Here is a 19581-nt window from a genome sequence, read left to right as displayed (position 1 = left end):
CACCACAGCACACTCTTACAGCACAGCAGGGACAGTGTATGGTATGGCAGCTTCCAGCCACCAGGGGGAGCTCACCAAAGCGCACTCCTACAGCACAGCAGGCACAACGTACGGTATGGCGGCTTCAGGCCACCAGGGGGAGCTCACCTCAGCACACTCGTACAGCACAGCAGGAACAGTTAATGGAATGGCAGCAGGCGACAGGGTAACAGCAGACTGTGTGCAGCTCTACATCTTGGCGGTAGGGGACAAGGGGATGGCGCCTTTTGAGGTCTTAGCTGTACCTTTACAAGTGACGGACGCAGAAGGGAACATCGGGATTGGGGGAAGGTGACGGTCTTTATGTCCTGCATGCAGCTGCTCTGCAATGGACGGTGAAGGTAGGGGACAACGGCAGCAGAATAAAAAGTATTACAGCTGCATGCCCTGGTGTTTTGTTTGGCAGGCATGCTTCCAAAGAAAAACTTTGCTAGCTCTTACTTTCGAGGGGGGCCTTATATATAGTAACTCAGCAAAACCTCTCCTAGGTCTTATTTTCAGGGGAAACAGGGTATCAGTACGTCCTTTAGACTATTCACCTGTGGCTGGTGAGGTTGGGCAGATGTCTCCTGATCTCATATCGTTTCCCGTTACTCTTCTAGGCATGGTTGAAGTTGTCTAATTTTTGTCACAATGAACAAAGAGGAAACCGCACAAACAGGCTTGCTGCACCCCAACGCAGAGGATGGCCTGGTGGATGGTCCGAATGCTGAAACAGAGAAGACCTCTCATCAGATGGCTTCTGACCTGAACGAGAACAACGTAACCAGTGAGCGGCCCCTGACCGGGAACAGCGACATCGGCGTGCACAATAGAGATGCCCAGGATAGCATTAATAACAATGAAAACTGCAACCTGATGTGCGGGCAACTTAGCTGCAGGAAGAGCTGCGAGGAGGATCGGACGGCGGTGGAAAGCTTGGCCTTCGCTCCTTTGACGGCCAAGGACGTTGCCTCCACTAAAGGGAAACGCGTGGCCGGGAGACGCAGCAATAAAAATAAGAAAACGCAGAACGGAAAATCTGCAGGTAACATCATAACCTTTATGAGTTTCTGCTACATTACCACACACACACACACACACACACACACAGTGCTGTATGAATATACACAAACACTTCTGCTACATCACCATACACACACACACATTGCTGAATCAATATACACACACACTTCTGCTACATCACCATGCACACACGCACGCACACACACTTCTGCTACATCACCATGCACACACACACACACACACTTCTGCTACATCACCATACACACACAAAATCTTACAATACAGATTGTCCCTACCTACAGTATCTGTAGTGCACACTCCTCACATGGCCGTGCCATCACTGAAGGATCTGCGTGTCCTTCAGCCCTGTTTTGGGTTCTGTAACGCGCAGCAATCTAGAGGAGACTCCTTTCCTGCCCCGGTGATCGGTGATAGGGAGAGGACTGTGCGGCTGTGAGTAGCTGCACAGATCGCTCAGCTGTTGGACACAGGGCTGAATTGGCGTTTAGCCTAAACCTTTCCGGAAGCGGTCAGGACGGTCTAACACTGTTGAACTGCGGAATATAAGATGCAGGCAATTGTTATATCGTATTTTTTGCTAAAAAGTGCGTCTTTTAAAAACAACACATACGGTACTTCCTTTATGCACTTCTAGAAGTCTGAATATATAAATGAAAACCAGTGCTACACATAGATCCATAGAGCGAGGCTCATGGAAGTATATAATGATCAGATGCACAAAGGTATTAATGCTCCTGGTGAGAAGGCCGGCAATGACACTTGTAAATCCAGAAATCGGCAGAACAGGGACCAGCAGGGGGCGCCGCCACTGACTGCACTGTGGGATACTGCATAGCACAAACAGAATTCTTTTTCTAAAGTGCTATGGATAAAATATTTTTTTTCATACATACAATACTATTGAAAAATTATATAGAAAACTTATTTCTATGTGAGTCTGTGCCTAATATTGTTTGTCTTGTATATTGTCCATTGGGGATAGGTCATAGGTCGATGTGACGGTGGGCCGCCACTGACGATGGTTATATAGGGTTATATAGAAAGATTCCAGCCGCAGCAATCCACAATGTTCTATGCTGAAGGCTGTTCAGCTCACTCGCTGTATGTTAGTAAGGCTAGGTTCACACTGCGTTTTCAGCATACGTTTAAGGGATCCGTTTTTTTAACGGACAAAAAAAATAGTGTCAGCAACGTTTTTGCGTCCGTCAAAAAAACTGATCCGTTTTGATTCATTTTTTTTATAATGGAAGTCAATGGAAAAACAGATCAAAACGCATGCACACAAATGCATCCGTTTTTGCAATCCGTTTTTCATCCGTTTTTTTTTTCCTGCAAAAACGCAGTGTGAACCCAGCCTAAGGAGGATCCCGGGTTGGCTCAGGGGGGTACAGGGTGTGTGGTAGCCGTCTTGCAGATATGACTGCAGTCCACGTTGTAGCATATTAGCAACCGGCAGGTTTTTCCTCTGAGTTGCCTCGGAGGTCATCCATAGCTTAGAAATCCTCCGAGAATATCGGACATTTCCACAACAGAAAATCTCTGGCTGAAAATACGCAGAGGTCTAGGTGTATATATAGATATAGTATGTGACCAAAGGCTTACTCTATGGGCTCAGTCCTTAAAGAGGTACTCTGGGCATCATAAAGGAGTCATAGTTACCTGTCCCAATTCCCCCGCAGCGGCACCAGTTCAGCGTCCAGTCTCCTGTATCTACCAGCTATCTGTTTTTGTTACGACCCCACAGAAAGTACCTGCTGATCCCGTCAGTGACAGCAGTGTTGTCCTGCCTCAGTCACTGATTGGCTGAGCGGGCAATGATGTCACAGGATCAGGAGCTTTTTATGCTCGTATAGCCTGTCATACACATTGCAGTGAAAGCATAAATATTACTGGAGTTTTACAAACCCCTTAAAGGGGTCATCTTTTTCTGTCAATTCGACTGTTTTCAGAAAGTTATATAGATTTGTAATTTACTTCTATTTAAAAATCTCCAGACTTCCAGTACTTATCAGCTGCTGTATGTCCTGCAGGAAGTGGTGTATTCTTTCCAGTCTGACACAGTGCTCTCTGCTGCCACCTCTGCCCATGTCAAGAAATGTCCAGAGCAGGAGCAAATCCCCATAGAAAACCTCTCCTGCTCTGGACAGTTGCTGACATGGACAGAGGTGGCAGCAGAGAGCACTGTGTCAGACTGGAGAGAATACACCACTTCCTGCAGGACATACAGCAGCTGATAAGTACTGGAAGACTGGAGATTTTTAAATAGAAGTAAATTACAACCTATATAACTTTCTGAAACCAGTTGATTTGAAAGAAAAAATATTTAGCTGGAGTACCCCTTTAAAGTAAAAATTCTATTTTTTCCTGCAGAGCGTTGCACCATTATCTTGCTTTTACTATCTCGATAACTTAATCCTCTAGGGCTTTCTGTATCCGCTGATATATCCGTCCCAGAAGTCAGCAAATGTGCGGATTCTGCTCACGACGTGGCCGCACTCGACTCGCTGGTTAATCCGGAGCACAAGAATCGGAAGGAACTTCGAGAATCGCTGTTCTCCCTTATCCGGGAAGGGTTTGGGCAGGCTGATGGCAGAATGCTCCCCGCGTGCCTTCACCAGGTAGGTCCCTGACACCTGGCTCCTGGTCATGTGGCGGCTGGAGGGAGAGGATAGTCTGTATACATTCTCTTCTGTTCTATTTTACTCATTGCAATCCTTTTTCACTGCCCTCAGTTTCTGGTTTCTTGATGGCGGGGTAATAATGCAGGTAAGTCTGGTGGTTAGGAGACTCCCGCACACAAATAATAGTCCAGCATATCATTTCCTCTGTTACTGTACATTTGCTAACCACATCTGCTTGGAGGTTGTTCCAAGCATCTACTACTCTTTCAGAAAAGTAATATTTTCTTGTGCGGTTTCTGACCTTTTCCCTAAATAACCCCAGATTGTGTCCCCTTTGTTCTTCAGGTTTTTTTTTTTTAATTTAAAAACACTTCCCTCTTGAACGTTATTTAGCCCTTTAAAGGGAACCAATCACGCCGAAATTGCCCCCGTTGATAAGGAAACGTGCTGGTACATCACCCAGCACGCTCCCCAAACATCCCCCTGTCCCCTCCGTCCCCTCCTTTTATTACCCCGCACACTTACATTTGTGAAGTCCCGGGCCATATGCTAATCAGCCCTAAGTAGTCATGGTGGGCTGAACTAGTCATGGTCCTGGGCGTAGTTATCCGGGTCCTGGGCGGCTTCCAGCGCTGTAATCACGGCCAGAGGGGCGTGATTCAAAGACCTGCGCTCCGCCAACGTCCTCTCTGGCTTGCGTTCCACGGCGGGGGCGCTTTGCGTCTTTCACACGCGGAAGACATCGGCGCACTCCCATCGTGGAACGCAAGCCAGAGAGGACGTTGGCGGAGCGCAGGTCTTTGAATCACGCCCCTCTGAGGTCTAGGGGTCCATTTGGCAGCACTGCTAAGGTTCTGGGGGGGACGGCCAGACGCTGAGGTGAGTGTGTGTGAAGGGGGGGGGGGTTTGGGGTGTTCAGCAGTCCAGGGGGTCTGGGTGGGGGGCAAAATGGGGGGGGGGGTCCAGCGGCGCCGCTGAGGTACGGGGGGTGTGTGGTTGGGGGGGTTAGCGGAAGAACGGGTGTCCATCAGGAAAGCATCCGGGATTTTAAGGCTCCCGTAGACTTCTATGGGGGCGCCCGGGCCGGAATTCCGGACAAACATAAGACATGTTCTAAAAAATCTGGATCTATTTTCCGGAACGTGTTTTTTCCGGACATGTGAAGGGGGCCTTATTTGTATGCATCCATTGTGATCTGTTTTTCCATTGACTTCTGTTATAAAAGATGGATGGATAAAGTTTTGATTGTGTGTCCCCTTTCCTCCAGACTATACAGATTCATACAGGGGTTGTCCGGCGAAAATCTTATTTTTTTTTAAATCGACTGGTGTCAGAAAGTTATATAGATTTCTAATTTAGTTCTATTTAAAAATCTCAAGTCTTCCCCAACTTATCAGCTGCTGTATGCCTTGCAGGAAGTGTTATTTTATTTTCATTCATACACAGTGCTTTCTGCTGGCTTCTCTGGCCGAGACAGGAACTTTCTAGAACAGGAGAAAACCTCTCCTGCCCTGCACAGTTCCTGACATGGACAGAGGTGGCAGCAGAGAGCACTGTGTCATACTGAAAATAAAACAACACTTCCTGCGGGGCATACAGCAGCTGATAAGTAGGGGGGGAGTTGAGATTTTTAAATAGAAGTAAATTACAAATCTATATAACTTTCTGAAACCAGTTGATTTGAAAGAAAAACATTTTCGCTGGACAACCCCTTTAAGTCTTTCCTGCTTCAGACCATCCACCAATGAAACAATCTGGAATCATTGCTGCACCGCATTATATTACAAGTGAATCCAGATCATTCTGTTATATAAAAATAAAATATTAGAGAATTGCCATAAAATTAGTTGCCATGTTGAGTAAAGTGGTCATGAGCTGAACTATCCTTTTTTCAGGGTTTTTCAGGCTGTAAATGTACTGATGAGTTACCTACACTACACAGTAAGCCGGGCCGGAAACCTCTGGGTGCATTTAGGAGTAATAACATAAATACGGTAGATGTGCTGTGGAACAGAATGCGGAGCTCCCAAAATCGTCATTTATTATGATGCCGGGAGCTCCGAATCAGCTTAAAGTGAAGGTACCATCAGGTATGTTGCTTTTTTTTTTTAACATCAACCAATCGGCGCCGATGCGGGGATCCTAGTGGCGCAGTCCGTTTTTTTTTAACTACTGCGCTCACGCTGCTCTTTTCCCATACACGCTTTAGCTCTATGCACTGGTGGCAGGCCCGCCCACCCAAGCGTGTCGATATTCCCTCTATGACACTGCTACATTAAAGTCAATGGAGCCGTGTCACGTAAAGGATGGGATATGGTTGCACTGGGGGATGGAGGGCCAGCCCCCAGTACATAGAGGTGGGTCGGTGCACGGAGAAAGAACAGGATTGAGTGCAGGAATTAGTTGACGCTTCAAAAAAGGACTGCACCACTGAAATCCCAATCAGCTCATGTGAAAAAAAAAAAAGTGATGTATCTGATGGTATCTTTGTGCTACTGTACTGACACTGATGCATGGTTGTACCAGTACAGTAATGCAAAGATTGAAGCAGATTTGGAGCTCCCAGCATCATAATGAATGATGATGCTGGAAGTTCCTTGATTCCGGTCGGTAACGCATCATCTGTGCACAGACTGTAATCGCGGAACGTGTGAATGTCCCTTTACTGAGCCGCAGTAACCAGGCCTGGCCACTACATGGTGAACGGCGCTAACTGCTCTTGGCTCTGGTCATTGTTTAGTGCAGGCGCTGAGCAGCTGATCGGCTGTGGTGCTGGGGTCAGAGAAGGGTATCCCTTTAGGGTGTGTTCACATGTACAGGATCCATAGCAGATCTGCAGATTGCTTTGAATGTGCAATTTTAAATCTGGGCCATCAAATCTGCTGCGGATCCTGTACGTGTGAACACACCCGTAAAGGGGATTTCTGACTTTCCAAAAACTGTAGTTTAGACTCGCTAGTTTAATCCCTCACTGTGTCCAGTTCTTTCCTAGTGGGAAGGATAACCTGGAGAGTACTCTAGCTTTTGCTAACTCTGTAAAGAACCATCACCATGAATGACCCGTCTGGTTTTGTAAATCCTTATATTTCCCATTAAATAAAATCTCCATTCCTATAGGAACCTGATAGGTGACAACTGGGTTTTACCATTCCACTCATCAAAGGGATGTCTCATATAGTCAACAGTGACTGGACACCCCCCAATTAGGGCACACCCATTTGTCAATTTAGTTTTACATTTCCGGGATTAATTACAGAGAAATGATACAATGTATACTGTAGTTCTTTGATTTTACTGTGCATTTAAAGGGGTGCTCCAGTGTGGGGGCACTTTTTTGGGGGGACCGGGGAGGAGGTGGCTGAAATAAGACGTCCACTTACCTCCCCGATTCCAGCGGCGGGTCCCGCATCACAGCGCTCTGGTACCCGGTTCCCGGCCGCTTCCGGGTGTCTGACGCCGCCCCAAACGCTACGTCTCAGGGCCGCTCAGCCACTCAGTGAAGGAGGCGAGATCTGAGCGGACTTCAAATGGATCCCGCCTCCTTCACTGAGTGGCTGAGCGGCCCTGAGACGTAGCGTCTCGGGCGGCGTCAGACACCCGGAAGCGGCCGGCAACCGGGCACTGGAGCGACGTGATGCGGGACCCGCCGCTGGAACCGGGGAGGTAAGTGGACGTCTTTTATTTCAGCCACCTCGTCTCCGGTCCCCCCCAAAAAAGTGCCCCCACGCTGGAGCACCCCTTTAAGGAGAAGTTCACAAAAAAAATTCTTTCAAATCAACTGGTGCCAGAGATTTGTAATTTACGCCAATTAAAAAAACCTCTAGTCCTCCAGTACTTATGAGCTGCTGTATGTCCTGTAGGAAGTGGTGTATTCTTTCCAGTCTGACACAGTGCTCTCTGCTGCCACCTCTGTCCATGTCAGGAACTGTCCAGAGCAGCAGCAAATCCCCATAGAAAACCTCTCCTGACTGGAAAGGAAACATCACTTACTGCAGGACATACAGCAGCTGATAAGTACTGGAAGACTGAAGGTATTTTTAATAGAAGTAAATTACAAATCTGTATAAATTTCTGTACCAGTTCATCTGAAAGAAAAAAACTATTGGGAGAACTAACTACCCCTTTATGTTAGTCTACTATAATGCTGTTTATTCTTTCTTTTAGATAGCAGAGACCTATTTTCAGGAAGAAGACTGTATCCTTTTTCTTGTCATTTTGTTTTGCTCAATCTAGTAAAATTGTGAATGTAAGGCTGGGGCATATCTCCTAACGGTGCTTTGGGGGCGGGCATTGCTCCTAACAGTGATCTGGGGACGAGCGGGGCAGTGCTCCTAACAGTGCTCTGGGGACGAGCGGGGCAGTGCTCCTAACAGTGCTCTGGGGACGAGCGGGGCAGTGCTCCTAACGGTGCTCTGGGGACGAGCGGGGCAGTGCTCCTAACGGTGCTCTGGGGACGAGCGGGGCAGTGCTGCTAACGGTCCTCTGGGGACGAGCGGGGCAGTGCTCCTAACGGTGCTCTGGGGACGAGCGGGGCAGTGCTCCTAACGGTGCTCTGGGGACGAGCGGGGCAGTGCTCCTAACGGTGCTCTGGGGACGAGCGGGGCAGTGCTCCTAACGGTGCTCTGGGGACGAGCGGGGCAGTGCTCCTAACGGTGCTCTGGGGACGAGCGGGGCAGTGCTCCTAACGGTGCTCTGGGGACGAGCGGGGCAGTGCTCCTAACGGTGCTCTGGGGACGAGCGGGGCAGTGCTCCTAACGGTGCTCTGGGGACGAGCGGGGCAGTGCTCCTAACGGTGCTCTGGGGACGAGCGGGGCAGTGCTCCTAACGGTGCTCTGGGGACGAGCGGGGCAGTGCTCCTAACGGTGCTCTGGGGACGAGCGGGGCAGTGCTCCTAACGGTGCTCTGGGGACGAGCGGGGCAGTGCTCCTAACGGTGCTCTGGGGACGAGCGGGGCAGTGCTCCTAACGGTGCTCTGGGGACGAGCGGGGCAGTGCTCCTAACGGTGCTCTGGGGACGAGCGGGGCAGTGCTCCTAACGGTGCTCTGGGGACGAGCGGGGCAGTGCTCCTAACGGTGCTCTGGGGACGAGCGGGGCAGTGCTCCTAACGGTGCTCTGGGGACGAGCGGGGCAGTGCTCCTAACGGTGCTCTGGGGACGAGCGGGGCAGTGCTCCTAACGGTGCTCTGGGGACGAGCGGGGCAGTGCTCCTAACGGTGCTCTGGGGACGAGCGGGGCAGTGCTCCTAACGGTGCTCTGGGGACGAGCGGGGCAGTGCTCCTAACGGTGCTCTGGGGACGAGCGGGGCAGTGCTCCTAACGGTGCTCTGGGGACGAGCGGGGCAGTGCTCCTAACGGTGCTCTGGGGACGAGCGGGGCAGTGCTCCTAACGGTGCTCTGGGGACGAGCGGGGCAGTGCTCCTAACGGTGCTCTGGGGACGAGCGGGGCAGTGCTCCTAACGGTGCTCTGGGGACGAGCGGGGCAGTGCTCCTAACGGTGCTCTGGGGACGAGCGGGGCAGTGCTCCTAACGGTGCTCTGGGGACGAGCGGGGCAGTGCTCCTAACGGTGCTCTGGGGACGAGCGGGGCAGTGCTCCATTATTCCTAAAGTAAATAAAATGGCAGCTATGTATTCTTGAGATAACCCACCCGTAAAAACGTTCAGAATGTACTAATGTTTACATTTTACGTGTTTTTATTTGCATCCAAAAATATTGAATAGTCATGAATGAATGGTGTCAAGGAGGCGGGGCCTATTATTCCCTAGGTATTACCATCCCTATACCTCATTGTTCTGTATACACAATGCTTTGCTCCGATTTTTCAAATACGCAGCACGGCAAGGTAAAGCGGATGTTACCGCCCAGGGAATGACAGGCTCCGCCTCCTTGACACTGCCCCAAATAGAAGCCTTTTTTTTTTTTTTTTTAATCATAAATATAAAGACACAGGCAATGGTATGTTGTGAATGCCGTTATAGCTGTCTATCCAGCAGTGCCAGCGGCCGCAGTCAGGAGGTGACATAATATTTAGGCCATTAGTGGAGACGCCTTTCCGGCTTTATAGTTGACATAACAGGGAAATAATTCTTGACGGCTCAATCAGATGAGAAAGCGATGCAGTTCATCCAGCTGGAACGGGTCTATCACGAGCAGCTACTGGCCAATCTGTCTGCTATTCAGGAGCAGTGGGGTGAGTAATGATTCCTGGGACCGAGATCGGTGACTGGATGCTGATCACATGCCGCTGCTTATGTAACTAATGCGCCATCACTGCACTACGATTTGGTTTTGGTTTTTAATGTTCTTACTTAATACTTTAAATAGTTTCTGGATGGCTGGTATCTGTCTGCCGAGCCTCCATGCATTTCCATAGAAATATGTCACATCCCACCCTGTCTTTTATCTGATAGTGTTTTTCTTTGAAAATAGGACAGGGTCTTATGTATTCCCCCCTTCCCCCCCCATACTGTATACCTCCCCCCCTCTGTAGTTGTTTCCCCCCCATACTGTATACCTCCCTCCCCCCATACTGTATACCTCCCCCCCTTAGTAGTTGTTTCCCCTTATACTGTATACCTCCCTCCCCCCTCTGTAGTTGTTCCCCCCGCTACTGTATACCTCCCCCCCTCTGTAGTTGTTCCCCATACTGTATACTTCCCTCCCCCCTCTGTAGTTGCCCCCCCATACTATATACCTCCCTTCCCTCTGCAGTTTTTTCTCAATACTGTATACTTCCCCCCCCATACTGTATACCTCCCCCCTCTGTAGTTGTCCCCCCATACTGTATACCTCCCCCCTCTGTAGTTGTCCCCCCATACTGTATACCTCCCTCCCCCTCTGTAGATGTTCCACCCATACTGTATACCTCCCTCCCCTCTGTAGTTGTCCCCCCCCCCATACTGTATACCTCCCTCCCCCCCTCTGTAGATGTTCCTCCATACTGTATACCTCCCTCCCCCCCCCTGTAGTTGTTCCCCATACTGTATACTTCCCTCCCCCCTCTGTAGTTGCCCCCCCATACTATATACCTCCCTTCCCTCTGCAGTTTTTTCTCAATACTGTATACTTCCCCCCATACTGTATACCTCCCCCTCTGTAGTTGTCCCCCCATACTGTATACCTCCCCCCTCTGTAGTTGTCCCCCCCATACTGTATACCTCCCTCCCCCTCTGTAGATGTTCCACCCATACTGTATACCTCCCTCCCCTCTGTAGTTGTCCCCCCCCCATACTGTATACCTCCCTCCCCCCCTCTGTTGATGTTCCTCCATACTGTATACCTCCCTCCCCCCCTCTGTAGATGTTCCTCCATACTGTATACCTCCCTCCCCCCTCTGTAGTTGCCCCACCCCAATACTATATTCCTCCCTCCCCCCTCTGTAGTTGCCCCACCCCAATACTATATTCCTCCCTCCCCCCCTCTGTAGATGTTCCTCCATACTGTATACCTCTCTCCTCCCTCTGTAGTTCTTTTCCCATACTGTATACCTCCCTCCCCCTGTAGTTCTTTTCCCATACTGTATATTTCCCCTCCGCTATGTAGTTTCCCATGTACTCTCTATCCTCCATCCCCCCATACTCTGTGTCCCCTACTGTGCAGCTTCTTACCCCTCCTTCCTCCCCTGCAGCCTGTGTTGAGCAGGTGGGGGCGGAGCATAACAAGTCTGGCCCTAATTGGTTGATGCTGCACACCCAGTGTCTGGGATCTGGTCAGCTGACTATTACTAAGGCTTATATTTCAAATCTACAACAAAATGTTACTCTAATTTTGGCACAATTGTTGGTGTCATCAGTCACGCCCCTTCCTGCAGGTCTCCACCCACTTTCCTGCAGGTCTCCACCCACTTTCGGCTTAGTCACACCCCCTTGTCAAGCAATTTCATTTCCCATCATTTCTTAATAATCATTAACATTGCGTCATGCTGAAATGTTCTTGCTCTTTTTTATTACATAGAAACAAAATGGAAGACGACCGAATCAGCATCATTGATTTCCTCACCTCAGAACTCTGAGAAAGGTCTCAGCTGCCAAGAGATAGAAATGTTGTCCAATCTATGTGGATCCCATCAGGAGTAAGTTTTATATACCGCTCTGTCCTTGTGTATCATAACTTTTGATATGTCTTTGACCATGGAGACTAACAATTCCTTCCATACTTATCTATTCAGTCTCCTTCCCCCAATTCTTAGCTTCTGCTTTCTGCTGAAGACACATAAATCTGTGTGTGAGCTTTTCTCTCCATCTCCCCCCCCCCCCCCCCCTTCTGAGACAAGTCCCTGGCAGGCTTTATCTGCAACTTTGAAGCTTCTTTGTAATCGGAAGGTTAATCTGAGGTCAAGTTGCTGATGAACTCACTATGTTTATCCGTCCAGGCATCCGATTTTCAATATTCTGCATTTGCTTATCAGTGGCTGAAGAAGTTTGATGCAGCCCTAAGGAGTGCGGGAAAACATATGGCCATAGGCTGTATCCATGTTTTCCAGGCAGCCTCAGGGCCTCATCCAACTTCTTCAGCCCCCGGTAATCAAATGCACAATATACAGGTATCTCCTATGCACTGTAATAAAGCGTATACAGCTATCTCCTATGCACTGTAATACAGCAGTATACAGCTATCTCCTATGCACTGTAATAAAGCGTATACAGCTATCTCCTATGCACTGTAATACAGCAGTATACAGCTATCTCCTATGCGCTGTAATACAGCAGTATACAGCTATCTCCTATGCACTGTAATACAGCAGTATACAGCTATCTCCTATGCACTGTAATACAGCAGTATACAGCTATCTCCTATGCGCTGTAATTTAGCAGTATACAGCTATCTCCTATGCGCTGTAATACAGCAGTATACAGCTATCTCCTATGCGCTGTAATACAGCAGTATACAGCTATCTCCTATGCTCTGTAATACAGCAGTATACAGCTATCTCCTATGCACTGTAATACAGCAGTATACAGCTATCTCCTATGCGCTGTAATACAGCAGTATACAGCTATCTCCTATGCTCTGTAATACAGCAGTATACAGCTATCTCCTATGCACTGTAATACAGCAGTATACAGCTACCTCCTATGCACTGTAATACAGCAGTATACAGGTATCTCCTATGCGTTGTAATACAGCAGTATACAGCTATCTCCTATGCACTGTAATACAGCAGTATACAGCTATCTCCTATGCACTGTAATGCAGAGTATACAGCTATCTCCTATGTACTGTAATACAGCAGTATACAGCTATCTCCTATGCTCTGTAATACAGCAGTATACAGCTATCTCCTATGCACTGTAATACAGCAGTATACAGCTATCTCCTATGCACTGTAATACAGCAGTATACAGCTATCTCCTATGCGCTGTAATACAGCAGTATACAGCTATCTCCTATGCGCTGTAATACAGCAGTATACAGCTATCTCCTATGCGCTGTAATACAGCAGTATACAGCTATCTCCTATGCGCTGTAATACAGCAGTATACAGCTATCTCCTATGCAGTGTAATACAGCAGTATACAGCTATCTCCTATGCGCTGTAATACAGCAGTCTTACTATTCACTACTGGGCAGGTTCCAGTCTAATATTAGGCAGGAAATGAAGAGCTTGTGGTGTTTGTGCCAATATCTGTGAGGTAGTAATCCATTCTCATTCTGTTTATCTCTCCCTTGCAGCCCACAGACCTCTAAATGGCAGGTAAGAGTATTTCTATTCTATATACTGTACTGCTGTAGTATACAGGATGGGGAGTAGGGGGTTTTGTTTTGTTTTTTATTAAACGGGTTGTTTACCCAAAAAAATTCGGTTCAACTCGTGCCAGAGATTTGTAATTTACTACTTTTAGAAAATCAGTACCTATCAGCTGCTGTATGTCCTGCAGGAAGTAGTGGCTCTTTCTGGCACCAGTTGATTTGAATGAAAACCTTCTTTTAACTCATTTCTGTTGTTTTTTCTAGTTTTCTACTGTAGAGAAAATCCAAAACCTCCAAGAGTTAAAGGGATCCGATGGATGTGATGTGGACGGCCCATCTGCCAAGTGTCCAGGTATGGATTTTATACTATGGGGTATGCTGAGGATTTACATTGAGGACGGTTGGCTTCACACTGTGTTTTTTGCAGTCCATTTTTTCAGCCGTTAATTTTTTTTCTTTCAAAAAACGGTTGAATAAAAGGATACATTTGTGTGCATCTATTTTCATCCGTTTTTCCATTATAAAAAAAAAATGCGATCCGACTACGCTTTTATGTACAATAAAAAAAAAAAGGATCCATTTTGATCCGTATATTTTACAATGGCAAAAACAGATGCGCAGAAATGCGTCCTTTTTTTTCCATCTGTTTTTTTTTTTTTTTTGCAAAAAATGTATTGCAAGAACACAGTGTGAACCCAGCCTTGGCTTGTTTTCTTGGACTGGAAAAGTCCTTTATTGGGATATTGAGTACCATCAATGGGCATGGACTGCTCGCCGGACCAGACCCCTATGTGCTTATGTATAGGTACACAGCATAACCCTACATGGAGTTCGTCACAACTCTTTGCACAGTTATGTAGTTTGGATGATGTGGATTAAAGGGGATTGGGGCATCTAGGTGGTTAGACCCCCTTCACAAGTCTGGTAAATTTTATTTCCTGATAAGAAATCCTGATAAATTTCCAGACCCATTGGGTTTTATTGGACATGGAAATCTCTACACCCAAAATCTGTCCAGAATTCTGGATGCATTACATGGTAGCCCAGGCCGGCGCCAGCTCCCGGGCAGATGATGCTGCGTGGTGATGCTGGCCCTTTGACTGCACGTGCTTCTAATCAAGGGCTCCTGACCCAGTCAGTCACTCTTGTAGCGGAAGCCAGCATTATACCTCCGATTACAAGAGGCCGCTACCTCTCAGAAGTAACATTACCTTAAAGGGGATTTTTTTTTATTTTTTTCAAATCAACTGGTGTCAGAAAGTTATACAGATTTGTAATTTAATTCTATTTTTAAAGTCTTCCAGTACTTATCAGCTGCTGTATGCCCTGCAGGAAGTGGTGTATACAGTGTTAACCTCCCAGCCTTAGGGTAGTATTACACGGGAAGATGAAGGCCAGATAATAACTGCAAACGAGCACCAACCTGCTAGATCGGCGCTCGTTTACTGGGCCTATTACACGGCCTGATTATTGTTTAACAAAGGCTTCAGGGAAATCGTTACCGATGTCCTGGCAGCCCTTGCTTTCACTTTATACATTACCTGTCCAGGCTGCAGGGCTCCTCTTGCGCTCTGCTTCTCCCCGGGTCCCGCACGCTCCAGCTTCAGAGCGACCTGTCTAAGCTGACAGGCCGCTCAGCCAATCACTGTCTGCGGCTGAGACAGGCCGCTCTGAAGCTGGAACGTGCGGGACCCGGAGAGAAGCAGAGCGCAAGAGGAGCCCTGCAGCCTGGATAGGTAATGTAAATTGTCAGTCGCCGGCCGTGCACTGTTATTTACATGTGGTCGGCGCCCGACAATTATAGGTTCAAACCTATATCAATGATCAGCTGATGATCGTTGTCATCGGCTGATGATTGAATTATTACAGGGAGCGATTATCGTTCTGTGTAATAGTACTCTTAGGCTGAGCCCACAGGTGGTCCAACATCCTTCTTTTACTAGAAACTGATGCCCCAGAAATGCATCAGGCGTCCAGATTATGACCGCGGATCGTTTTAAAGGGAATGTGTCATCAGAAAATGATGTTTTTATGTTAAACAGATTTTTTAAGAATTTTTGGTGACATTTTTCTGATTTTCCATTTTTCTATCTAAATTATAAAATAATCCTGATATCCTGCAGTTCTCATTCTCACCACTGGGGCTAAAACTAAGCTGAGACTTCCTGTTGTGCCTGTGGTGATAAGAGAAGGCTGCTGTAAAGAGATCTGTACAGCATTGCAGCATCATGTGACACCAATAGATAAGAGACAATAGCAGCTCCCTGTGGAATGACCTCTGCACAGGTCACAGAGCGCTCAGTAATGTCTCACATTCATATCAAGGGGACAGAGTCTGTCTAAGTAAGAAAATAGGAAGAGATTAGAATAAAGACACAAGTTTTAGTATCTTACTCTAATCAGCTAAAGAAAATTTAGGCATGAAATAAAGGGATTTCTCACCAAAAGTTTTTTTTTTTTCCCCCAAATCAACTGGTCTCAGGAATTTCTATAGATTTGTAATTTACTTCTAATAAAAAATCTCAAGTCTTTCAGTACTTATCAGCTGCTGTTAGTCCTGCAGGAAGTGGTGTATCCTCTCCAGTCTGACACAGTGCTCTCTGTTGCCACCTCTGTCCATGTCAGGAACTGTCCAGAGCAGGAGAGGTTTTCTATGGGGATTTGCTCCTACTTTGGACAGTTCCTGACATGGACAGAGGTGGCAGCAGAGAGCACTGTGTCAGACTGGAGAGAATACACCACTTCCTGCAGGATGTGCAGCAGCTGATAAGTACTGGACAACTGGAGATTTTTTAATAGAAGTAATTTACAAATTTCTGGCACGAGAAAAAATGAAAACTTAAGTAGGAAGGGAGAAGCTGATGGATGACCGTAGCATCTCCACAGAATTCCTGTAAATGTTACCTACACTGTGTAATCTATTAGATTACATTTATCTGTGATCTGTTATGCTGAGAGCTGGAAAGAAAGCGAATAGGGAGACGGCCTGGAACCTTCGGATTAGTTGTTCTGAAGATGATAGTATGTGTACAATGTACCTGGCATTCTAACATGACCCCCTCCAAATCCGTCCCCATCCCTGGATCTTGTAGTCTATAACGGGGGGTGACCGGGATACAACAAGCCGCTAGTTATAAAGGTCACAGCTATGAAGCTACCCGAATCCCATCAGATCCTCCCTGCTCTCCGCTGATCCCTCCTTGGACACAACACACACAGTGCAATCCGATAGCGGCCGTCTCTTCCAGGCCGGCTATTTCCAGATGCCGGGTAATGTGAGCGAGGAGAGATCTATAATGTCTTTCTGAAAGTGGAAATCAAGACTTGGGGTTTGATTGATTTTTTTTTTTATTTTTTTTTTATCCATCCAGACAAAATCTTTTCTTAATGTTATTAATGCTAAAAGCAAATCTGGGCAGAGCGGCGGATAACACGCTGCACATCATCCTTATTACCAAGGGAAACCTTGTCAATTCTCCCATTACACAGTGCAGAGACACTTGGTGTAATGATAGGTAAAGCTTTCTGTATTCTGAGACCGTGCACGCGTATCAGCACACCAGGAGGGTTTACCTACCTTTCCCTTAAAGGGGTACTCCAGCGAATGTTTGTTTTTCTTTCAAATCAACTGGTTTCAGAAAGTTATATAGATTTGTAATGTACTTCTATTGAAAAATCTTGTGTCTTCCAGTACTTATCAGCTGCTTTATGTCCTGCAGGAAGTGTATTCTCTCCAGTATGACACAGTGCTCTCTGCTGCCACCTCTGTCCATGTCAGGAACTGTCCAGAGCAGCAGCAGCAAATCCCCACAGAAAACCTTTCATGCTCTGGACAGAGGTGGCAGCAGAGAGCACTGTGTCAGACTGGAAAGAATACACCACTTCCTGCAGGGCATACAGCAGTTGATAAGTACTGGAAGACTGGAGATTTTTAAATAGAAGTAAATTACAAATCTGTATAACTTTCTGGCACCAGTTGATTTGAAGAAAAACTGTTTTTGCTGGAGTACCCCTTGAAGAAGACCCCACATATAAAAATTAGTTGTGTAGCTTTTAGGTCTTGGACACACACACACCTTTTATGTTTCGAATACCAGTGGCTAAAGAAGTTGGATGCAGCCCTAGGAAGTCCCCTAGTAACCGCTATATAGCGATATGGACGGGACCCCTTGTGGTGTATCCTTTCTACAGCGATATGGCCGGACCCCCTGTGGTATATCCTCTATACAGCGATATGGCCGGACCCCCTGTGATATATCCTCTATACAGCGATATGGCCGGACCCCCTGTGGTATATCCTCTATACAGCGATATGGCCGGACCCCCTGTGGTATATCCTCTATACAGCGATATGGCCGAACCCCTTTTATATATCCTCTATACAGCGATATGGCCGGACCCCCTGTGGTGTATCCTCTATACAGCGATATGGCCGGACCCCCTGTGGTGTATCCTCTATACAGCGATATGGCCGGACCCCCTGTGGTGTATCCTCTATACAGCGATATGGCCGGACCCCCTGTGGTATATGTTCTATACAGCGATATGGCCGGACCCCCTGTGGTATATCCTCTATACAGCGATATGGCCGAACCCCTTTTATATATCCTCTATACAGCGATATGGCCGGACCCCCTGTGGTGTATCCTCTATACAGCGATATGGCCGGACCCCCTGTGGTGTATCCTCTATACAGCGATATGGCCGGACCCCCTGTGGTGTATCCTCTATACAGCGATATGGCCGGACCCCCTGTGGTATATGTTCTATACAGCGATATGGCCGGACCCCCTGTGGTGTATCCTCTATACAGCGATATGGCCGGACCCCCTGTGGTGTATCCTCTATACAGCGATATGGCCGGACCCCCTGTGGTGTATCCTCTATACAGCGATATGGCCGGACCCCCTGTGGTGTATCCTCTATACAGCGATATGGCCGGACCCCCTGTGGTGTATCCTCTATACAGCGATATGGCCGGACCCCCTGTGGTGTATCCTCTATACAGCGATATGGCCGGACCCCCTGTGGTGTATCCTCTATACAGCGATATGGCCGGACCCCCTGTGGTGTATCCTCTATACAGCGATATGGCCGGACCCCCTGTGGTGTATCCTCTATACAGCGATAAGCCCGGATAGTCTGTGGTATATATGTTATACAGGGATAGGCCTCGGTGTTTCCTGTGCAGAGGATCTGACTCATAGTTTGCTGCATGGTCGTCTTTCTGCGGACAAGTAACACATTGTGGTGAATCCTCCTTCCTGCAGGAAAATGTCAGTTTGCTTTAGTTTTCTTACATTTATATTTCTTACTTATTTTACATGTTACGTTTAGTTTACAATACATACAAAAAAAAGTAAAAATTGGACGGTAAAAATTGGACGGCCCCGATAGTAGATTGCAATCCTCTTCTATCATGGGGGGAATGTGGAGCTCAGCCGGGGCCGCAGAGACGAGACCGACTTTTTTTTTTTTTTTTTTTTTTAAATACACAAAAGCGTGATCGACCACGTTTTTGTGTACATGGATAAAAATGGATGCGTTTTAAACCTTATTTTTTTTTTTATAATGGAAGGCAATGGAAAAATGGATCGAAACAGATGCACACAAATACACCCATTTTTGCAGAAAACAGATGAAAAAAAAACAGACTGCAAAAACGCACCGTGAACCCAGCCTAAGTGACCGTCAGTCTGCTAGATCGTCGCTCTCTTACTGAGCCCATACACTGCTCGATTATCCGCAAGGGCGTGAAAATATTAGTTATACACATCTCCCCGCGCTCCTTGATGTCCTGCTCCTGGCAGTGTCTGCAGTGACAGCCGCTCAGCCAGTCACCGGGATAGTGCCACGGCCAGCGATTGGCTGAGCGTCCTGACACAGCAGAGAGCCGAAGCCAGCAGGACATCAGGGAGTGCGGAGAGCTATGTATAGTTTATTATTTTTTCTTTACATATTTCTCAGCCGTCAGCCGGGAATCACTATTACAAGCCTGGCGTCCGATGATTTAAGGTCACAACGGAAAGATACGATCAGCCAATGATCATTGTCTTTATTACACAGAGCGATGATCTGCCAAATTGGCCTCATTCTGCAGATCCTGGCTCGGATATTATCGGAGTCTTTATCGGAGCGGCTTAGTAACCTAATCCTCGCTGTACACTCAGTGTGCACAACGTCCCAGCAAGCAATTGCATCGAGAAGA

General features: G+C 47.4%; 1 protein-coding gene across 1 annotated transcript in view; it reads left to right on the top strand.

The window, feature by feature from the left end:
- Window positions 1–19581, top strand: part of CNST (consortin, connexin sorting protein) — a 62715-nt gene that overhangs the window by 17999 nt on the left and 25135 nt on the right. Inside the window, exons 2-8 of the mRNA XM_069954326.1 lie at window positions 642–1066; window positions 3487–3683; window positions 7851–7881; window positions 9787–9873; window positions 11637–11754; window positions 13356–13377; window positions 13638–13725. Of these exons, the coding sequence (XP_069810427.1) occupies window positions 673–1066; window positions 3487–3683; window positions 7851–7881; window positions 9787–9873; window positions 11637–11754; window positions 13356–13377; window positions 13638–13725 (937 nt within the window). The 5' untranslated portion in view covers window positions 642–672. The remainder of the gene's footprint in view (window positions 1–641; window positions 1067–3486; window positions 3684–7850; window positions 7882–9786; window positions 9874–11636; window positions 11755–13355; window positions 13378–13637; window positions 13726–19581) is intronic.

The sequence above is a fragment of the Dendropsophus ebraccatus genome, chromosome 15 (assembly GCF_027789765.1).
Source record: "Dendropsophus ebraccatus isolate aDenEbr1 chromosome 15, aDenEbr1.pat, whole genome shotgun sequence".
Lineage (NCBI taxonomy): Eukaryota > Metazoa > Chordata > Amphibia > Anura > Hylidae > Dendropsophus > Dendropsophus ebraccatus.
Note: the sequence above shows the minus strand (reverse complement) of the source record. Positions and strands in the feature narration are given on the sequence as shown.